The sequence below is a fragment of the Bubalus bubalis genome, chromosome X (assembly GCF_019923935.1).
Source record: "Bubalus bubalis isolate 160015118507 breed Murrah chromosome X, NDDB_SH_1, whole genome shotgun sequence".
Taxonomy (NCBI): Eukaryota; Metazoa; Chordata; class Mammalia; order Artiodactyla; family Bovidae; genus Bubalus; species Bubalus bubalis.
In genome coordinates, this window is record NC_059181.1 from 37,050,058 (window position 1) to 37,068,656 (window position 18,599).

General features: G+C 43.0%; 1 protein-coding gene across 2 annotated transcripts in view; it reads left to right on the forward strand.

Annotated features, from left to right (window-relative positions):
• Positions 1-18,599, forward strand: part of LANCL3 (LanC like 3) — a 121,481-nt gene that overhangs the window by 63,549 nt on the left and 39,333 nt on the right. Inside the window, exon 2 of one of the 2 annotated variants that reach the window (XM_044937105.2) lies at positions 6,787-7,829. The exons of the other annotated variant lie outside the window; for it this stretch is intronic. Coding sequence (XP_044793040.1) covers positions 6,787-6,816 — 30 coding nt within the window. The 3' untranslated portion in view covers positions 6,817-7,829. Of the gene's footprint in view, positions 1-6,786; positions 7,830-18,599 lie in introns of those variants that run through there. 2 annotated transcript variants of the gene reach the window in all.

An 18,599-nucleotide genomic window follows, 5' to 3' on the forward strand; every position in this document is an offset into this window, starting at 1 on the left:
CGAGAATTCGTGGTGGATGGAGGGAGGTCGAATGGCAAAAGGCCTCTGTCCTGGAGTTGGTCGGTCTCGCAGAAAAGAAAGTGTAGAGAAAAGAGGAAGAGAGAGAGACCAGTATTCCTCAGGTTACGTGGAAAACCAATAAAGCCCTTACACAGGACTTGTACCGCTCACAAAGGTACAGGGCGTCTTCTCGAGGAGGTCTTGAAAGCCCAGGCGGGAGAGTGAGCTCGTCGGCAGGCTTCCACACTCAGAAGAGCTGGCTGTGGAGAACGAGAAGGAACCTCAACCCTCCCGGGTTTCGGCACCAAAAAATGTAGAGTAAGGGAGTTAGAGAAGGCGAGGTTCAGAAAAAGAACAAGACGGGCACTTCACAGGAACAGATAACCTTTAATGAGGCGAAAAGGGACAGCAGTCAGATTAGTGAAAGTGAAAGTGAAGTCACTCAGTCATGTCAGACTCTTTGTGACCCCACGGACTGTAGCCTACCAGGCTTCTCCATTCATGGGATTTTCCAGGCAAGACTACTGGAGTGGGTTGCCGTTTCCTTCTCCGGGGGATCTTCCCGACCCAGGGATGGAACCTGGTCTCCCACATTGTAGGCAGATGCTTTTACCGTCTGAGCCACCGAGCTGCTGCCCTAACCCAAGAAAAGAGTAAGTATATATGTGGAAATCTACTGTCTTAAGGGGGTCTATTCTTCTCCAAGGTTGTTCGGAGTATTTATCTCTTAAATGGCTGGGGCAAGGAATTCTGGAGATCGGCCAGAGGCTGGACTGGCTGGGAGCTAGGCATAATCAACCTTAATGTCCATTTTTTTTGCCTTCGGGTGAGAGAGTTCTTTGTTTTGCATAGAATGGTGGGGAGGACCCAGAGAGGAATTTTAACTCCAGGCTATTTTGAGCCCTGTAACTTTCCTTCAGAGTGGTTTAAGGAAGAGGACTGGTTCTTTCTTACACAAGAAGTAGCCTGGCGGTAGATGGCCTCCGGCGCTGATTCAGATATCTGAGCATGTCAGCCCTCTTCTTTCTCCCCTCACAATCACAAGATGGCTGTGGTAGCTCTGAGAATCACATCCTCTGCTGACTGTATTCAAATGCAAGATGCTGAAGGGTAGGGGACAAAGAATTCTCCTGCTTTCTTATCAAGGAGGCAGCTATTTCCTAGAGACCTCCTAGCAAACTCCCCCCTCAACCCTTGAATTGAGCCTGGGACATATGACCACCGGGGGTTGCTCTACCATCCATGGCTTCTAGGAATCCTAGCCTAATATTTAAGTAGAACTGGGATTCTTTTAAGCAGAGAATATGTTTTGGGGGTTCTTTTTTAAGGTTTGTTTGTTTGTTTGACGTGGACCATTTTTAAAGTCTTTATTGACTTTGTTACAGTATTGCTTCTGTTTTATATTTTGGTTTCTTGGCCAGGAGGCAGGTGGGATTTTGGCTCCCTAACCAGGGATCAAACCCATGCCCCCTGCAGTGGAACGCAAAAGCCTAACCACTGGACCATCAGGGCAGTCCCTAGGGAGTACCTGTTTTTAAGTGGCAGAGCTTCGGAGTACTCCACCAACACTGTAGGGCTCAGGAGGACTTCAGTGGCTGGAGTCAGGAATAAGGGTGTTCCCTGGAGAGGGAGAGGTGTTAACAAAAGCCTGGGGCAGGTGGGAGGTGGGGTGGGGGGTGGGGGAGTGGGGGGGTGGTAGAGGGTGTGTAAAGAATGGTTACACCCTATAAGTTTGACTGAAGCATAGGATCTTACAAAAGGATTTCCAGACATTTATCTTTACTCTGTGGAAACTCAATTCACAGAAGAAAGGACAGCATCACTGCTTTGGTCAGAAGTGGCCTGGAAAATGCCATGGACGGAGGAGCCTGGTAGGCTGCAGTCCATGGGGTCGCTAAAAGTCAGACACGACTGAGCGTCTTCACTTTCACTTTTCACTTTCATGCATTGGAGAAGGAAATGGCAACCCACTCCAGTGTTCTTGCCTGGAGAATCCCAGGGACGGGGGAGCCTGGTGGGCTGCCGTCTATGGGGTTGCAGAGTCGGACATGACTGAAGCGACTTAGCAGCAGCAGCAGCATGGGAGGCCTGGAGCCGGCCTACTTGGCCTCTGCCTTACCCTAGATGAAAGAGGGCTGCTGCTTCTGTGTTTTTTCCCCAGTTTTGTTCGGATATAATTGACACGCACAGTGTTTACAGTGTCCAGCATAATGATTTGAGGGCTTTCCAGTGGCTCAGTGGTAAAGAACCCATCTGCCAATGCACAAGACCTGGATTCGATCCCTGGGTCGGGAAGATCCCCTGGAGAAGGAAATGACAGCCCACTCCAGTATTCTTGCCTGAGAAATCCCATGGACAGAGGAGCCTGGTGGGCTACATACATGGGGTTGCAAAGAGTCAGACACGACTTAGTGACTAAACAGCAACAGCATAATCATTTGACTTACATGTATGGTGAAATGATTACCACCATATGTGTAGTTACTAACATTCATCACCTCATATAGTTACAAAAAATTTTTGTTTCCTTGTCATGAGAAATTTTGGGGTTCACCTCTCTTAGAAGGTTTCCGGTATACTGTACAGTAGTGTTAACTATAGTCATCATGCTGTAACAAAAGGGTTTCTTCAAGACCAGACTGAAAAACAATGCCCCAGGCCCTGCTCCTTTGACCCCTGCCACACCCAAGGTTTCCTGGGGCCCTCTCTTTGAAGGAGGCTGTGAGGCACAATTAGCAATGTCCCCCATCTGGCCTCAAACAGGAACTTCACAGGTATATAGGGAAAAGAGATTGGGTTTGTTGGGGTTTTTCCATAGCATCTTATGAAAACTCCAAGTGAACTTTTTGGCCAGCCCAATATAGTGATCCAGCCTGGGTCCGTGTGCTGTGTTTTCGTGGCAGTGGGCTTTGAAAATGCCACGTGGGGCCCCGCACCTCTTAATCCTATTACTGACCCTGAATCAGTAAAACAGGAGTGGAGGAGAGCCTCATGAGAAGTGGTCTGCATCCTCACACCCTGCCCGTACCACCCTGTACTAGATGCCCAGCGCTGTTGTTACAAAATACTATGAACTTGATGGTTTAAACAACTGAAATGTATTGTCTCCCCATTCTGGAGATCAGATATCCAAGACCAAGGTGGGGGCAGGAGTGGTTCCTTCTGAGGGTGAGTAGAGTCTGTCCCAGGCCTCTGCTTTAGCGTTTGGTGCTTTGCTGGCAGTCGTTGGCATCCCTTGACTTGTAGATCTCTGCCTTCATCTTCATGTGGTGTGTTCCTTCTGTGCCTTCACATTGTCTTCCCTGTATGCATGTCCATCTGTGTGCGAATTTCCACTTTTTAAAGAAAAAAAGTATCAGACCATAGTTGATTTACAATGTTGTGTTACTTTCCTGCATGCAGCATAGTAATTCATTTATACATATATATTCATCCTTTTCAAATTATTTTCCCATATAGGTTATTACAGAATACTGAGTACAGTTCCCTGTGCTATATAGTAGGTCCTTGTTGGTTATCTATTTTATATATAGTAGTGTGTGTATATTAATCCCCAACTTCTAATTAACACCCCCATTCCCCCTTTGGTAACCATAAGTTTGTTTTCTAACTCTGTGAGTCTGTTTCAGTTCTGTAAATAAGTTTGTTTATATAATTTTTTAAAAACAGATTCCATATATGAATGATATCATATGATATTTGTCTTTGACTTACTTTGTTTATTACTATCATCTCTAGGTATGTCTACATTCCTGCAAATGGCATTATTTCATTCTTTTTATGGCTGAGTAGTATTCCATTGTATATATGGACCACAGCTTCTTTATCCCTTCACCTTTCAGTGGGCATATAGATTGTTTCCATGTCTTGGCTTTTGTAACTAATGCTGCAGTAACAAGTTTCCACTTTTTATAAAAACACAGTCAAATGAGATTCAGGCCCACCATAATGACCTCAGCTTAATCATCAATTTCTAAAGTAATATCCATAGATACTGGAGGTTAGGACCTCAACCTCTCTTCTTTGGAGGAATGTCACTTAGTCCATAACACATCCCACATTGCAAACCTCCACTTCCCTTTCTCTGGGCCTACTCCTCCCACTCTTGATCCCAGTGGCCAGTCTAGTCACCTAACTCTTATACCAGTGAAATTTGGCAGAGGAAGATGGGTGACTTAAAGGAATATTTTACCCTCACTGTTCTGCTTGAAGGGATAATTGTGTAGAATGTGAGAAGAAACTCTGGACTAAATTATATACCTATGTTCAATCTTGTGCATGGGATCCTAAGTTTGAATAGAAAAGAATGATTATTATAATTTTACCACTATTATCATTTATATAACATTTTCACACAGAGTCTCATCAGGAAGCACAGTCCTTTTTTGTTTTTTTTTGTCAGTAATGAAGATCCTTTGTTCCCATCCCCTTTAACCTCATAATAAATTCTCCTTGAGGATGTTTTCTGGCACGATTGTCTGCAGAAAACCCTGTATTTAAAGATGTAACCAGATCTTCCTAAATTTAGCAGAGCTGAAACCCAAGTAAGGGAAGATGGAGAGAGAGAGTAAATGAGACACTGAAGAAATATAAAATGGAATTTATAGAAAAATCTCTCTCTTTTTTTTGGTCAGGGCACTGACAAAAGTAGGGTCAAAATTTGGTTAAGTGCCAGTTCTTTTTAGATTATATGGTTCTAATTTGGTGATGTGCTTTCTTTTTAAAGTTGGAAACTTGCTCATGAAACACTAGTTACCAGTGACAAAATCTGCCCTTGATCAAGGAAGCAAAAAGGTGAAGTTACAACACTGGCTGTGGTCTCTCAACTTTCTTACATTCAGCCATGTTGTCAGATGTTAAGATGCTTTCCTCTTATGCAGTGGAAATTTCCTCTTGCCCCATTTTCCCTGGAAATGTAAAACAGCTGCACAGAACCTCCATTCAACCCTCCCTGTATGCAGAGATTCTTATTTGTGTCATCACATCTTCTCTCTCCATTATCCTGGTTCATCAACAGGCTCGATTCATTTCTCTTCTTCAGAGTACAAGCCCGACACCAAGCTTACACTGTCACACCTACCGAAAATGCTTTTCCCTCTGAATTTTATGCCAGAATATATCCTTGATTCCTTGGATACTTAGCCGAGGAGAGAGTTCTGGAGCACATCCAGGAGAGCATAAAATGGGGAATCCTGAAGTGATACAGCATGGCTTCCTCATCTCTCCCTGTAGCCCCCCTAGTCATCCATGCCTCAGATGATAACCGTCATTGCCCAGTTGGGGTTTTCTGAGAGTCTACTTTTCTAAGACCCAGTTAACTTCTAGGATGAAATGTAGAGTGTGGGAGTCTCCAGAGAAAGAAGGCCTATGGTGAAATAACAGGTGACTCTTGAGGTCTCAGACAGGGAAGACCACTACAACCAACAGGGTACTCTTGGAGGTCTGGGTACCACTTAGCCTGCTAAAGGATGAAACCCCTCCTAAAGAATGGAAAGGAAAGAATATTCAGACCTGTCATGGATTCAGTGAATTTCATTTACCCAGTTTCTCTCAGGTCTGGGGAAATAGGGACCAGCTCTAGAGTCTAGTCAACTGCTGGGGCCAGTTGCAGAGAAATTCCAGGGACTTAAGTCCAGTATAGCCTGATTTGCGTACCACCCGAACACAAACTCTTCCCAGCGCATGCAGTTCTTAATCTCTGTTGGCCCCGCATCCAAAAGAGATCCCAGCATTCCTATGGCCATTTTGAGCCCCAGTGCCACAGGGCATTTGCAAACTGGGCCAAGACTGTAGAACTAACCATGAGACTAGGGCCAAAACTGAGGGGTTCAGCTATATTCCTCAAGACCTTCGGAGCCTTGATAGCAGCTGTCGAAAACTGACAAATGAGATCTTGTCTCCAGTACAATCATTTGGATCTTTGGCGGTTCTTTAACATTGAATCCCACATGCAGGGCTTAAAGGAGTGTTCATGCCATCACATGGATTCTTCTAGTGCACTCCTGGAATGACCTAAAGGGCTGGTGAAGTGGCACCGATACTTACCTTACAACCTCTCAACACTGATCCCCACAGATCACATTGTAGTTTCTGTCACATCAATAGCTCCCCAGTCTCATTTAAATCCAAACAAAAGGGCTTCCCTGGTGGCTCAGTGGTGAGGAATCCGCCTAACGGTGCAGGAGACACGGGTTCAATCCCTGACCCCGGAAGACCCCACATGCCGTGGAGCAACTAGGCCCATGCACCACAAATACTGAGCCTGTGCTCTAGAGCCAGGGAGCCATAATTACTGAAGCCCTTGCTCCCTAGAGCCTGTGCTCCGCAATAAGAGAAGCCCCTGCTCGCCCAAACTAGAGAAAAGCCCAAGCAGCAATGAAGACCCAGCACAGCCAAAAATAAATACATACATTTAAAATAAATAAATAAATGTGTTTCACCCAAACAAAGAAAATCTTAATACAGGATTTCATTTTTCTATATTGGATCAGTCTGCCTTTGGATATCTCAGTAACAAACACCTTTGTCCTTTTCAGCCCATTATTTTGCTCCTGAGGCAGTGTCTGCAACTCCAGCGGGTACTACAGTATTTGTGTAACCCTGCCCCTTTTGTCCAGTCATACATACTTCGAGGTCACACACTACGTCCTTTATTAGTTTATCAGACTCTACATGGAGCTTGACACAGCGTTTACCGAACATGTGAGATACTGTTGCTTAACATCTAAAATTCAAGGTGTTTGGTTGATTCTGAAGATGAATTATGTTGTCTTTCTCTAACTGTAGGCATTCAGTTCCAGAAAACCCAGAGGTTAAAGGAAATCCTGGTTCAAGGTCATCTTTATGGAAGAAGTAAGGGTGGTGGATCAACAGCAACCCATTACAGATATTTTCGCATTAAAAGCAGCATTGTAAATAGAATACCAATAACATCTTATCACCTTTAATTAACATTTGGTAATTTTTCCCCTATTTTCCTCAGCTTGCATGAGAATTTGCTTTCTCACCAATTGTAATAAAATTATGTGCTTTGTTGCAGAAAATATTCATGTATGAAAAGCCACTTTTGGCCTGTGTCTCATCCTATGTCCAGCATTTCAGTCCTTCTGATTTTAGGACTCCAATATTGTTGACCTTGAACTTCAAGTGGTCCACCTTAGAGAACCACTGTATCCTAAGGTTGGAGAGGCACTTGGAAGCTTGAGATGGAATAAGCCATGTTGGGATGGCTCAGCTCCTGCCTGAACTCCCCTTCACTGGCAGGAATCCCCTCGGGCCCACCTCCATAGCCCAAGGCAGAGCACCTGCCATCAACTTCTCTCACACATGTGTCTCTCCAATGCGAGTTTTCGGTTCTGAGGTCTAGATTGATCTCATCTTCCTTTGTCTTTCTGAGGACATCATTGCAAGAGCCCCTACTGCTCTTCACTATTTTACCTCCTAATTCTCAGCTTCTTCTTTATTCTAAGACCACCTCCCCCACACAGGATAGACCTCTCACATGGCATCTCACCCGTTCTTAAGGTAGTGAAAAGGTATCAGAATTGTATGTACATGAGAGGGAAACTCAAGTTGGAGAAACCTGTGTACTCATCACAGAGAGATTCCAGCGTTTCCATGTCCATACTTTAACCATTTCATTGGGTGGGCCAAAAAGTTCTTTTGGGTTTTTCAGTACAATGTTACAGAAAAGCACAAAATAATTTTTTGGCCAACCTAATACAAGCCATAGTTTATAGACCTTGTCTGTCCTTAGACCTCTTCCCTTCTCCAGAATGGGTTTCCCCATTGTCTCCCTGGTATTCCCCAGTCATGATATTATTGCTGCTGCTGCTGCTAAGTCACTTCAGTCATGTCTGACTCTGTGCGACGCCATAGATGGCAGCCCACCAGGCTCCTCCATCCCTGGGATTCTCCAGGCAAGAATACTGGAGTGGGTTGCCATTTCCTTCTCCAATCCATGCATGCATGCTAAGTCACTTCAGTCATGTCCGACTCTGTGTGACCCCATGGACAGCAGCCCACCAGGTTCCTCTGTCCACAGGATTCTCCAGGCAAGAATACTGGAGTGGGTTGCCATTTCCTTCTCCAATATGATATTGTTGGAGGTAGTGTAAAAAGCTTTGTCAAATATTTCCTTCACAAACTCTAACCCACTCTTGGAGATTCATACTACACTGAGGAATTCTACATTGGAGGAATAAAACCCACTTTTTTTAAACTTAACACTTCTCAAATATTTAACTACAAGGACCAGGACTATGCCTTTCGCCCCCCTCCCCACCTCCCCACCCCCCCCGCCCCCGCCCCATAGATCATCTGTTATCATTGAGTAGGACAGAATTTTGCAAACACTAGGGTAACACGAGTTGCAGATTTCCACATGGTTTCCAAGCCTGCTGCAAACTTGACTGAGCTTCGTTCATCAGCCCGAACATTCTGTCTCGTCTTCACAACATGATGTCTATGCCACCAGGGGCCATTTTCACCAGTTGCTGGTAATCCACCTCTAGGCCTTTGCTCATGCCTTTTACCTACCTGAATATCCTTGCCCTCAGGCACAACCTATGTTCCAAATCCCCTGTGAAGCCTTCTCCAGCTTCTCCAACTGCCAACACTGCTTTTGCCAATATACTTTGTCTCCGGTCCTACACCAGTTAAAGCCTGATTCTGACCCTACCACAAACCTGTACATTCTCATTAGGCATGATCATAACATGTCCAACTGCACAGTTTTTCCTTTGCTTCTTTTGAGAATAAAAAAAAAAATGCACTTACCACCTCTTCATTGACTGATGGATAGCCAGATACCATAGAAGTAGCACCTTTTTATCTCCACTTTTGGGGGCATTGAGTGTGGTTTTGTTAACCATGTAGAGTTCAGTTCTTCCTGAGAACATAGCTACCCTGCCTTTACCCCCATGAAAGTCCAGCACACTTATTTGTACTTTTAAGGAAGGAGAGAATGAATGTTATGGGGTTCCCCTCCCCCCGATTTAACAGAAGTGATGGCTTAGAAATTTCATAATGGCTCAGTGCCTAAGAAACATTTTGATTCTCCTGGACCAGTCATGCCATTGTGGCAACTTACGGGTGCTGGCCCTTCCTCCTCTCTGCAGCAGAAGATGAGCCGTGAAGATAATGCAGACATTATCTTTCCTGTGTCCTCAGAGTTATGTAAATAACCCTGCCTTCCTTACTGACGGAAAAACTGTCATTAGTTTGCTTTTTCAGGTCACTCTGTGTCTACTGAATGAAATTCAATAGTCCTTGGAAATTCAACCTTCTGCAGTCTAATCACTAGATCATTGTTTTTAAAAAAAACCAAAGGTTATCATTTTAAATGCATTGATTTTTTTTTTTCTGGAGGAATTGAAAGGCAGTTAGGTTTTGTTTTTGTTTTTCCTTTACACCTTTAGGGGCTGTTCAATTTTTGTTTTTATTAACTGGATTTTCATTTTTAAAAGTATGGCATGTGCTTGGTAAACACACACACACACATCCAAGTGTACAAAGTGTATACGTTGGGCCCTCTGTATCCCCAGGTTTCAAATCCACAGCTTTGCAGATCTGTTAGTTGAATCGTATGTGTGTGTGTGCGCACTCACGCGCATGTGCATCTACACACACTGTGCTTAGTCACTAAGTCGTGTCTGATTCTTTTGCAACGCTATGGACTGTAGCCCGCCAGGCTCCTCTGTCCATGGGATTCTCCAGGCAAGAATACTAGAGTGGGTTGCCATTTTCTTCTCCTAGGATCTTCCCTACCCAGGGATCAAACCTCTGTCTCCTGTGTCTCCTGCACTGGCAGGTGGATTCTTTACCACTGCACCACCTGGGAAGCCCATTGTTGGATCAGGGGATGGGAAACCCACAGTTACAGATGGCTGACTGTATTTATTGTACTACACACTCTTATATAAGGATCTTGAGCATCCAAGGATTTTGGTGTCTGAGAGGGTCCTGGAACCAATTCCCTGCAGATACTGAGGGACAGCTACATAAAACAAGAAGTAAGTCTTCCTCTCACCTTAGATTCCCAATCTCCAGCTATCCCCATAGGTGAACAATATTACCTATTCCTTGTATATCTTCCAAAGGATATTTTTACATCTCCACCACACACATGTGTTTGTCAGTGGAATGTGCTACAATCACTGTTATATACTATTTTTTAAATACAACCAGATGTGTTGGAGAATTTCCATATCAGCACATATAGATCTACTTTATACCTTTCATTACTGAGTATTTCATTGTGTGGGTGGTACCACACTTCATTTAACTAGTACTCTCATAACAGCCATTGCTTCTAGTCTTTTGCCATTGTTTATAATGCTGTAGTGCATATATGTACATATATCTTTCTACACTTGGGAACAAATGTTTGTTGAAATTGATAAGACAGTTTTTGATCAGTGTTGAGAAATTCCTTTCCAAGAGGCAGCAGCTATTTAGCTCCCCGCTTAATAGTATATGAGCTTTTTTCCACAAAAGTTTTGTGTGCTACAAATTTTACTTACCCATTTCTACCCCACTGCTAGATTAAACATGGTATCTAATTTTAAATTGCTTCTCTCTAATTATGTGTGACGATGATCTTTGCATACGTTTTCGCATATCATTATATGCAGATTCCTTGCTCATGTCCTTTTCTTTTTTTCCTCTAAATTGTTTCTCTGATTGTTTTGTGGAATTTTAAATGTTAATATCATCCATCACGTCTTACCAACATATGTAACATCATTTCTAACATGTTTTCTTCTACAACTTTTATGATTACTTTTAAAATATTGTTTAAATATTTTATCCATGGGAAAATTCTTTTATTATACTAAATAAATTTAAGTTCCATGGGAATAGAGGCCAAGTTTTTAATTAGCTGTTGCATACCTAATACTGACGCATTTTTTAAATACCAATTGTGGCCAGAATATAATGGGTAGCACATTTCTGGCATTTTCTTTGCTCTTTTAAACAACTTTCTCTCAAAAGATTCTCTGACCTGAAGTTTGGGAGAGATAAGCCATACCACACTACATATTTTACTGAAATATCAGCAGTTGCGCAGTAGTGTTGGAGGTGATGGTTAAGGAATCAACCTCCACCCTGGCCTCCATTGCTTCCTCCTCATGATGGGCCTTGGGTAGCCCCCAAAAGTGCTTCATCCCACATTCAGAACCTTTCCAACGCTCCCATGTGAGTTTTGGTCATCTTTCAACTGCCTCTGAGTAGGAGAAAACCCATAGAACTGTATACCAGTCAAACTGAGGGCAGTGGGGAGAGGGGAGTGTTTTAGAAGATTCTTTGGAATGCTCTTTGACTAAGGTAGCTACATGAAGTGCCATGTGCAGACATCCCTGAGTGGTTATCTAAAACTGATAGCCATATGGATCTGCTGCTGCTGCTGCTAAGTCACTTCAGTCGTGTCTGACTCTGTGCGACCCCATAGACGGCAGCCCACTAGGCTCCCCCATCCCTGGGATTCTCCAGGCAAGAACACTGGAGTGGGTTGCCATTTCCTTCTCCAATGCATGAAAGTGAAAAGTGAAAGTGAAGTCGCTCAGTCGTGCCTGACTCTTAGCGACCCCATGGACTGGAGCCTACCAGGCTCCTCCGTCCATGGGATTTTACAGGCAAGAGTACTGGAGTGGGGTGCCATTGCCTTCTCCGATATGGATCTGAATGAGCTTCAAAACACTGTTACCATTTTAAAATTTCTTACAAACACCCCTAAATCTCAGTGGCTTACAACAACAAATATTTATGTTCCCTCACTCCTGGGGAAGCTCTGTGTGGGTTCAGCTTGGCTCCATGTGTGTCCTCATTCTCCTTGGGCCATCATTTACCTGGAGGGTGTTCTTCTCATGGCGAGCGCCAAAGAAGGGGCCAAATCATGTTACCATATTAAGCTCACTGTGGTCAAATTGGAGGGACTTCAAAGTAGCTTCTGCCTACCTCTGATAGAACACAGTATAGGGAACTGGTAAAGATAATGGACATTGGAGCCTGACAATACTGGGGCAGCAGACACTGTTGAGTGTCTGCTCAAAAACATTTATCTCCTCTTCTTTCTATGCTGATGGACACTAGTCCCCATAATAGGGACTTATAATGCCAGATGCTTTTCTGGCCTCTCTTACAGCTATAGGTAGCCATGTTACACAGTTTTGGACAGTCAGACATTAGGAGAACCCTGCTGGATGCCCCTGGGAATTTATTTTCCTATTTGAATCATCCACTTAATTCCTCATCTCCCTGGTATTCTCATCATCTAGTTGGGGCTAGATATATTCCACAGAGTTTTTGTATTAGTCAGATTTACTTTGTAAGAGATAATCCCACATCTAGGTAACTTACAATAAATAACATGTATTGATTTTTTTTCTTGCTAATGGTCTGCAGGTTTTCTGGAGGGGGTAGGGTGGCTCTGCTTCAGGCCATGGGTAGGATTTAGCCCCATTTCATGTGTTTCAGAACATGACAAACTATGCAAGCATATTTAAAGCACCTGCTTATGTCATTAGCACTTCTTTGACCAAACTAGTTCACATGGCCAAGACCATCAATAAATAAGGCAGCAAAATATGCCCTCCCCACGATGGGAAGTACTGCAGTTACATGGCAAAGGTGTGGATGTATAATCCTATATGAGTAGAATGAAAATTTAGAATAAGAACCCAACCTCTTGCATTTCCTAGATGTGTGAGCATTAACAAATCACTAGCTTTTTAAAACGGAGAAGGTAATGGCACCCCACTCCAGTACTCTTGCCTGGAAAATCCCATGGATGGAGGAGCCTGGTAGGCTGCAGTCCATGGGGTCGCAAAGAGTCAGACACGTCTGAGCGACTTCCCTTTCACTTTTCACTTTCATGCATTGGAGAAGGAAATGGCAACCCACTCCAGTATTCTTGCCTGGAGAATCCCAGGGAGGGGGGAGCCTGGTGGGCTGCCGTCTCTGGGGTCTCCCAGAGATGGACACGACTGAAGCGACTTAGCAGCAGCAGCTTCTTAAAACCTTAGTTTCTTCATTTTCAAGATAGCACTGAGCTCTTTTCCCTGGATGCATTTGAAGGTTAAACATAAACCATGAAGCATAGGTGGACCTTAAGGAAAGTTAGCCCTCCACCCCCACAACCGAATTCTGATTGTTTACTAAATGAGTTCCTCCCCGAAGTCAGGTATGGCTCATGATTTAATGTTGGCTTCCCCCTGGGGTTGATGAGTGGCTAACAGGGAGGCGGCACTATTCACTAAGCACACATTTCCTGAACACCTGACCATTTCAAGGTCATTGTCATGCTTTCATGCTTCAATAGTCTGTCACTGTGTTTTTCTTTTTTTGGCAAATGATCCTTAATTCACTCTGACAAGATCGAAGGAACACTGGCATTTTAGGGTTGCTTTTTGGCTGTTTCATAGGCTCCCTCTGCTGGAGTAAAATGTCCTGTTTGGTCCTCAAGATTTGAACATCCTTTCCCTTTAATTGAAAGCAAATGTAATCAACAATTTGCTGCATGGTTAGACTGGCTTTTCACATAGTGTTTCTCCTGCCATGTCCTCAATTTACCTTCCATAGAGCTGTAATACCCAACTGACATTCTTGCCTTTTCAAAACAGAGCCTTACAAAAGAGACTGACTTTAAAGAATTTGCCAGACTTGTGAATTGTTAATAATAACCAGGTTCTTGTTTCCTGTGAGTAATGCCCTTGCTACTTCCATTCTAACCTTCTCAGTTTGAGAACATCTGGGAGTATTATGGGAAGGCTGTGACAAGCCTATTTAGAGGTGCTTGCTGAAAGGAAATTAGCCTGAGTCACCAGGTCTGTTATGTTATGGATGTGGTGGTGTAGTCCCTAAGTCGTGTCCAACTCTTGCGACCCTAAGGATTGTGGTCTGCCAGGCTCTTCTGTCCATAGGATTCTCCTGGCAAGAATACTGGAGTGGGTTGCCATTTCCTTCTCCAGGGGATCTTCCTGACCCAGGGATTGAACCTGGGTCTCCTGCGTTGCAGGCAGATTCTTTACCAACTGAACTATGAGGCAAGCCCTCATATTATTGTTATGATGAAGGTAGACTATAATCGTGTGTAGAAAAAGTGAGGATTGCTGTAAAGTCAACACTTCCCCTGCCAGGGGGAGCCACCCCTTTTCAGGACACACAGTTTTTCAGGACCATCAACGTGAGACTTCACGTGAATTCATTTTTTATAAGGCCATTGTTCACTTGTGGTGGTGTTGTTTAGTTTGCCAAGTTGTGTCCAATTCTTAGCGACCCTATGGACTGTAGCCCACCAGGTTCCTCTGTCCATGGGATTCTTCAGGCAAGAATACTGGAGTAGGTATTTGCTTGCCATTTCCTTCTTCAGGGGATCTTCCTGACCCAGGGATCAAACCAGCATCTCCCACTTTGGCAGTCGAATTTTTTACCACTAAGCCACCTGGGAAGCGCCATTGTTCACTACTTCCCATTTATGGAGTTCCACTTTATTTCTGGCTTTGCAATGTGCCAGGTGTGTCATCTTTTCCTTTTTCACCTCTCTATCTTTTAGGAGTCACTTTTGGGATTTAAATGACTTAGGAGAGTATTCAGTGACTTCTGAATCAATAGGCTCATAGGAGCTCCTGGGCGATGGTATTTAGAGGAGAGGGGACTGTCACAGTAATGGCAACTCCAAGGTACGTGTGGAAGTGTTAGCACCTCCATTTCTGCCACAGCCCAAAACTGTGTTCTCTGACAGTTCTAGAACTCCAAGTGCTGTTTGAACCAGCACCACTGGCATCACCTGTGGATTCGTTAGAAATGCAAAACTTCAGTCCTCACTCCAGACTCTGCACATTCACAAGATCCACAGGCATCCAGATACATATCAAAATGTGAGAAGCATTGGTCTGGGGTAATGGGAAGTCTCAGTGTAATGCCACGCCTGAGGTATGTGAGAGAGTACGGGCACCTTAGGAACTGCCAAAGCCAGAAACACCTTACTCTTGCCCGCCTCTACGGTCTGTGACTAACACCCCCGGAGCTGGTGGGCTGGCTCCACCCATCAGCTTTATAAAGCCAGGCAGTGAACCTGTAACCCTGCCCTGCAATCAGTATTTACGATCCTTTTTGACTGGCGCTTTGACCTCAGTGGGCTCTGACTTCCGGGACCTACCTGTCTGCTCTCCACCCACTCAGCTGACTCATTGACTCTCAGAGTCTATTTAATAGCTGTTCTGCTTTGGCCCAAACTCCTAAGTTCTGGTGCTTTCCAACTGGGATATAGCCAGGCCTTAAGTGATGACACCTTACTGTGGAGATGATGTTCAAAGAACCTGGGGGATCTTTAGCAACTCAAGCTGTAAATTAGTCATAACTTTAAAAAGTCTAGATGACAGAAATTCAGGTTGAAGTAGCTTAACTTTAAAAGGGGGAATATGGGCACCTGTATGGGTCGAATATGACATCACTTCTGGGAGCTTTCTACCCAAATGCATAACTATAATCTGATTGTGAGGAACATTGTACATATCCAAACGGAGGGGCATCCTATGAAATAAATTGTCCATATTTTTCCAAAATGTCAAAGACAAAGAAAGGCTGAGAATCTGTTACAGACTAATGAAGTCTAAAGGGTGTGACAACTAAGTCCAATGTGTGATTTTGAATTGGATCCTGTAACAGAAAACACAGCATATATGTATTTATGTATGTATATATATGTGTGTGTGAGTATGTATATATACATATAGTTGTTGTTTAGTCATTCAGTCGTATCCAACTCTTTTTGTGACCCCATGACTATAGCCCGCCAGGCTCCTCTGTCCATGAAATTTTCCAGGGAATAATACTGGAGTGGGTTGCCACTTCCTTCGCCAGGAGATCTTCCCAACTCAGAGATCAAACCCACATCTCCTGCATTGGCAGGCAGATTCTTTACTGCTAAGCCACCAGGGAAGTCCAGATAGAAAGATGGATAGATAGATAGAAATATATAGATATATCTTTCAGGGGCATTATTGGGATTATTGGGGAATTGTAAATATAGACTATAGATTACATAATAATACTGCATCAATATTAAACTTCCCGATTTTTTATAGTTACACTGTAGTTAGGTAAGAGAATGTCCTTGTTTATAAGAAATATACACTGAAGTATTTTAGGGTGATGGCTTCCCTGGTGGCTCAGTGGTAAAGAATCTACCACCAATTCAGGAAACATGGGTTCGATCCCTGGGTAGGGAAGAGTCAGACATGAATTAGCAACTAAACAACAACAATTTTTGGGTAAAGGAGCATCATGTCTGCAACTTACTCTAAAATCCCCCCTTTGAAAATAAGCAACGGTAAAGCAAATGTTAACAAAAGATGACTATGGGTAAATGGTATATGGGAAATTTTGTACCACTCTTATAATCCTTTGGAATTCTATACTAATCATTTACAAAAATAAAAAATTGAAAGTGGGTTACATTAACAGAATACTGGGGAACTTTACAGAATTAAGTGAAGAAATGTCAGACTAGGGTAGTCTGGGGATCTTGGGAACTTGAAGACTTGAAACCACCAGAGCAAACTCTGACCTTAGTAAACTTCTTTAACAAAGTGAATTTAGAGCAAGAAAGGGCTTTTAAGGCTCTTTAATGTCTCCATTTCATGGGTGAAAAAACTGAGATCCACACAGCAAAAGTAATTTGCCCAGGGAATCACAGATAATTATTTCAGTTTCCATCTGTAGACTTTTAGGATTCTTCCTCATATTGGTTTATAAATTAATCCCCAACATTTATTCTTTTCCTTCCACTTTGAGGTTAGGATATGAGTTGAAGTAAGAACAAGATTAACATATGTAAGTATTCAAAAATAACAAGAACCTAGGTTTTATGAACAACTATCTAAACAAAATCTCCCCCCATTAACATGGTTCTCCCCCACTTTTGTCATTAAATGTATATATGATAACTACATATTTAAATATAAAAAGCAGTGCCATTGTCTTTGAAGATGATTTTATTTGTATGTTAAAATCAGCTAGAAGATTAGAATTTCTTCACTTACCATGGCTTACCACATGGGTAGGTACACTTTGTCCTTTTCCATGGCCTTTTTCTCACCTCATAGAATACATCATCTCTCAGTTAAAAGGTAATGCTAATCTACATTTGTTTCTTGGAAATGCCCCTCATGATTTGAAGAGACTGATTTAGAAAGCACAATATCAATATTGTGCATGTAGGGATGCCCAGGAGCCATCTAGTCCCACCCCTGCCTTTGAAAGGTGAGCCTGCCTATGGTTGGCTATTCCCTCTCCCCTCAACTCCTACACCTGCTTCTACTACAGAACAGATTTTAAAAGGGAATAGGATCTATTTGCATATATTGAAATACCTTTGAGATCACTTCTGAAATAGCAGTATAATTAGAGAAAGCAGAGCTCTTTTGATCATGCTTCCTAAAATCCTGTATTGTCTTTTGGTACCAAAAAGGCATTTGTATAGCACTTGGACCATTAGACTGGGAGCTGATAAACCTGCCCTGACCAGTTTCCTCCCTGACAGCTTTTGAGAGAGAATGCAAACCCTAGCCGAAGGATCCTAGGTGGTGCAGTGCAAAATTGAGTGGCTTAGTGTGTGACGAGAGGCAATGGATTTTTTTTAAAAGGAATTAAGAGTGCTTTCCATCACCTGTGTTTGGACATAGTCGTGAATGACTAACATAAATTTTTCAGAAAAGGTGGGTTCTTATGGTTCTGTCTGGTGGCAAACACTGTCTGCTACCTCCCAAATACTCATTTTCCACGTTGTCTTTACTAACAGAAGCCTAATCTTGTTTGGCATAGCGATGTTCTCAGATAATTATTTGGTTTTCCAACCTCTCTGTCAGGGTGGCTATATCAAACAGTACTAGCTAATGACATGTCAATAGAAGTCCGCTTGAAGTTTGGGGAAGCATTTTGCTCTCCTGAGAAAACGGGCGTGACTGGTGCTGCCCTTCCCCATTTCTTCCTGCCTTGAATGTAAACATGACACCTGGAGTTACAGCAGCCATTTTGTGCCCATGGGCCAAAATGAGGGAAGGAAGAGAGAATTGTGACATCCTGGCTCTGACATCACAAGTAAACAGTATCAGCCAGCAGTCAGCTACTTATAGACTATTTTTTTAATGCATATTTGACAGTGAAATCACTGAACTATGCACTTAAGATTTATACATTTTTCTATATGTAAACTATACTTCAACTTTTACAAAGCAAAATAAATCAAGGTATTGAACAGTTTACTTATCGAATGATAGAACTAACAGTCTAGCTGTTCGTTAACACATTTTGTCTGAGCATCAAGGTCCTTTGCATGGAAGATACCAACAGCGCTAGGTTGGTGAAGAAGGGCATGAAGAAGGGTCTTTCTTAGTCTTGTGTGAAATTTAAGGAAAAAAATAACCTTTTATTGGATTAAGCCACTGGGTTGTCAAGTTTTCTAATAGTTAGTGTAGTAGACTTTGGGAGAAGTCTGCTTAGCTCGAAATAATCCTTGTTCTTTATGAAACACCATCCCACTCCCTACCTGGGTGGGTTTTTGCACTCATATTGATGCATTCAGGGTAAATGCACCT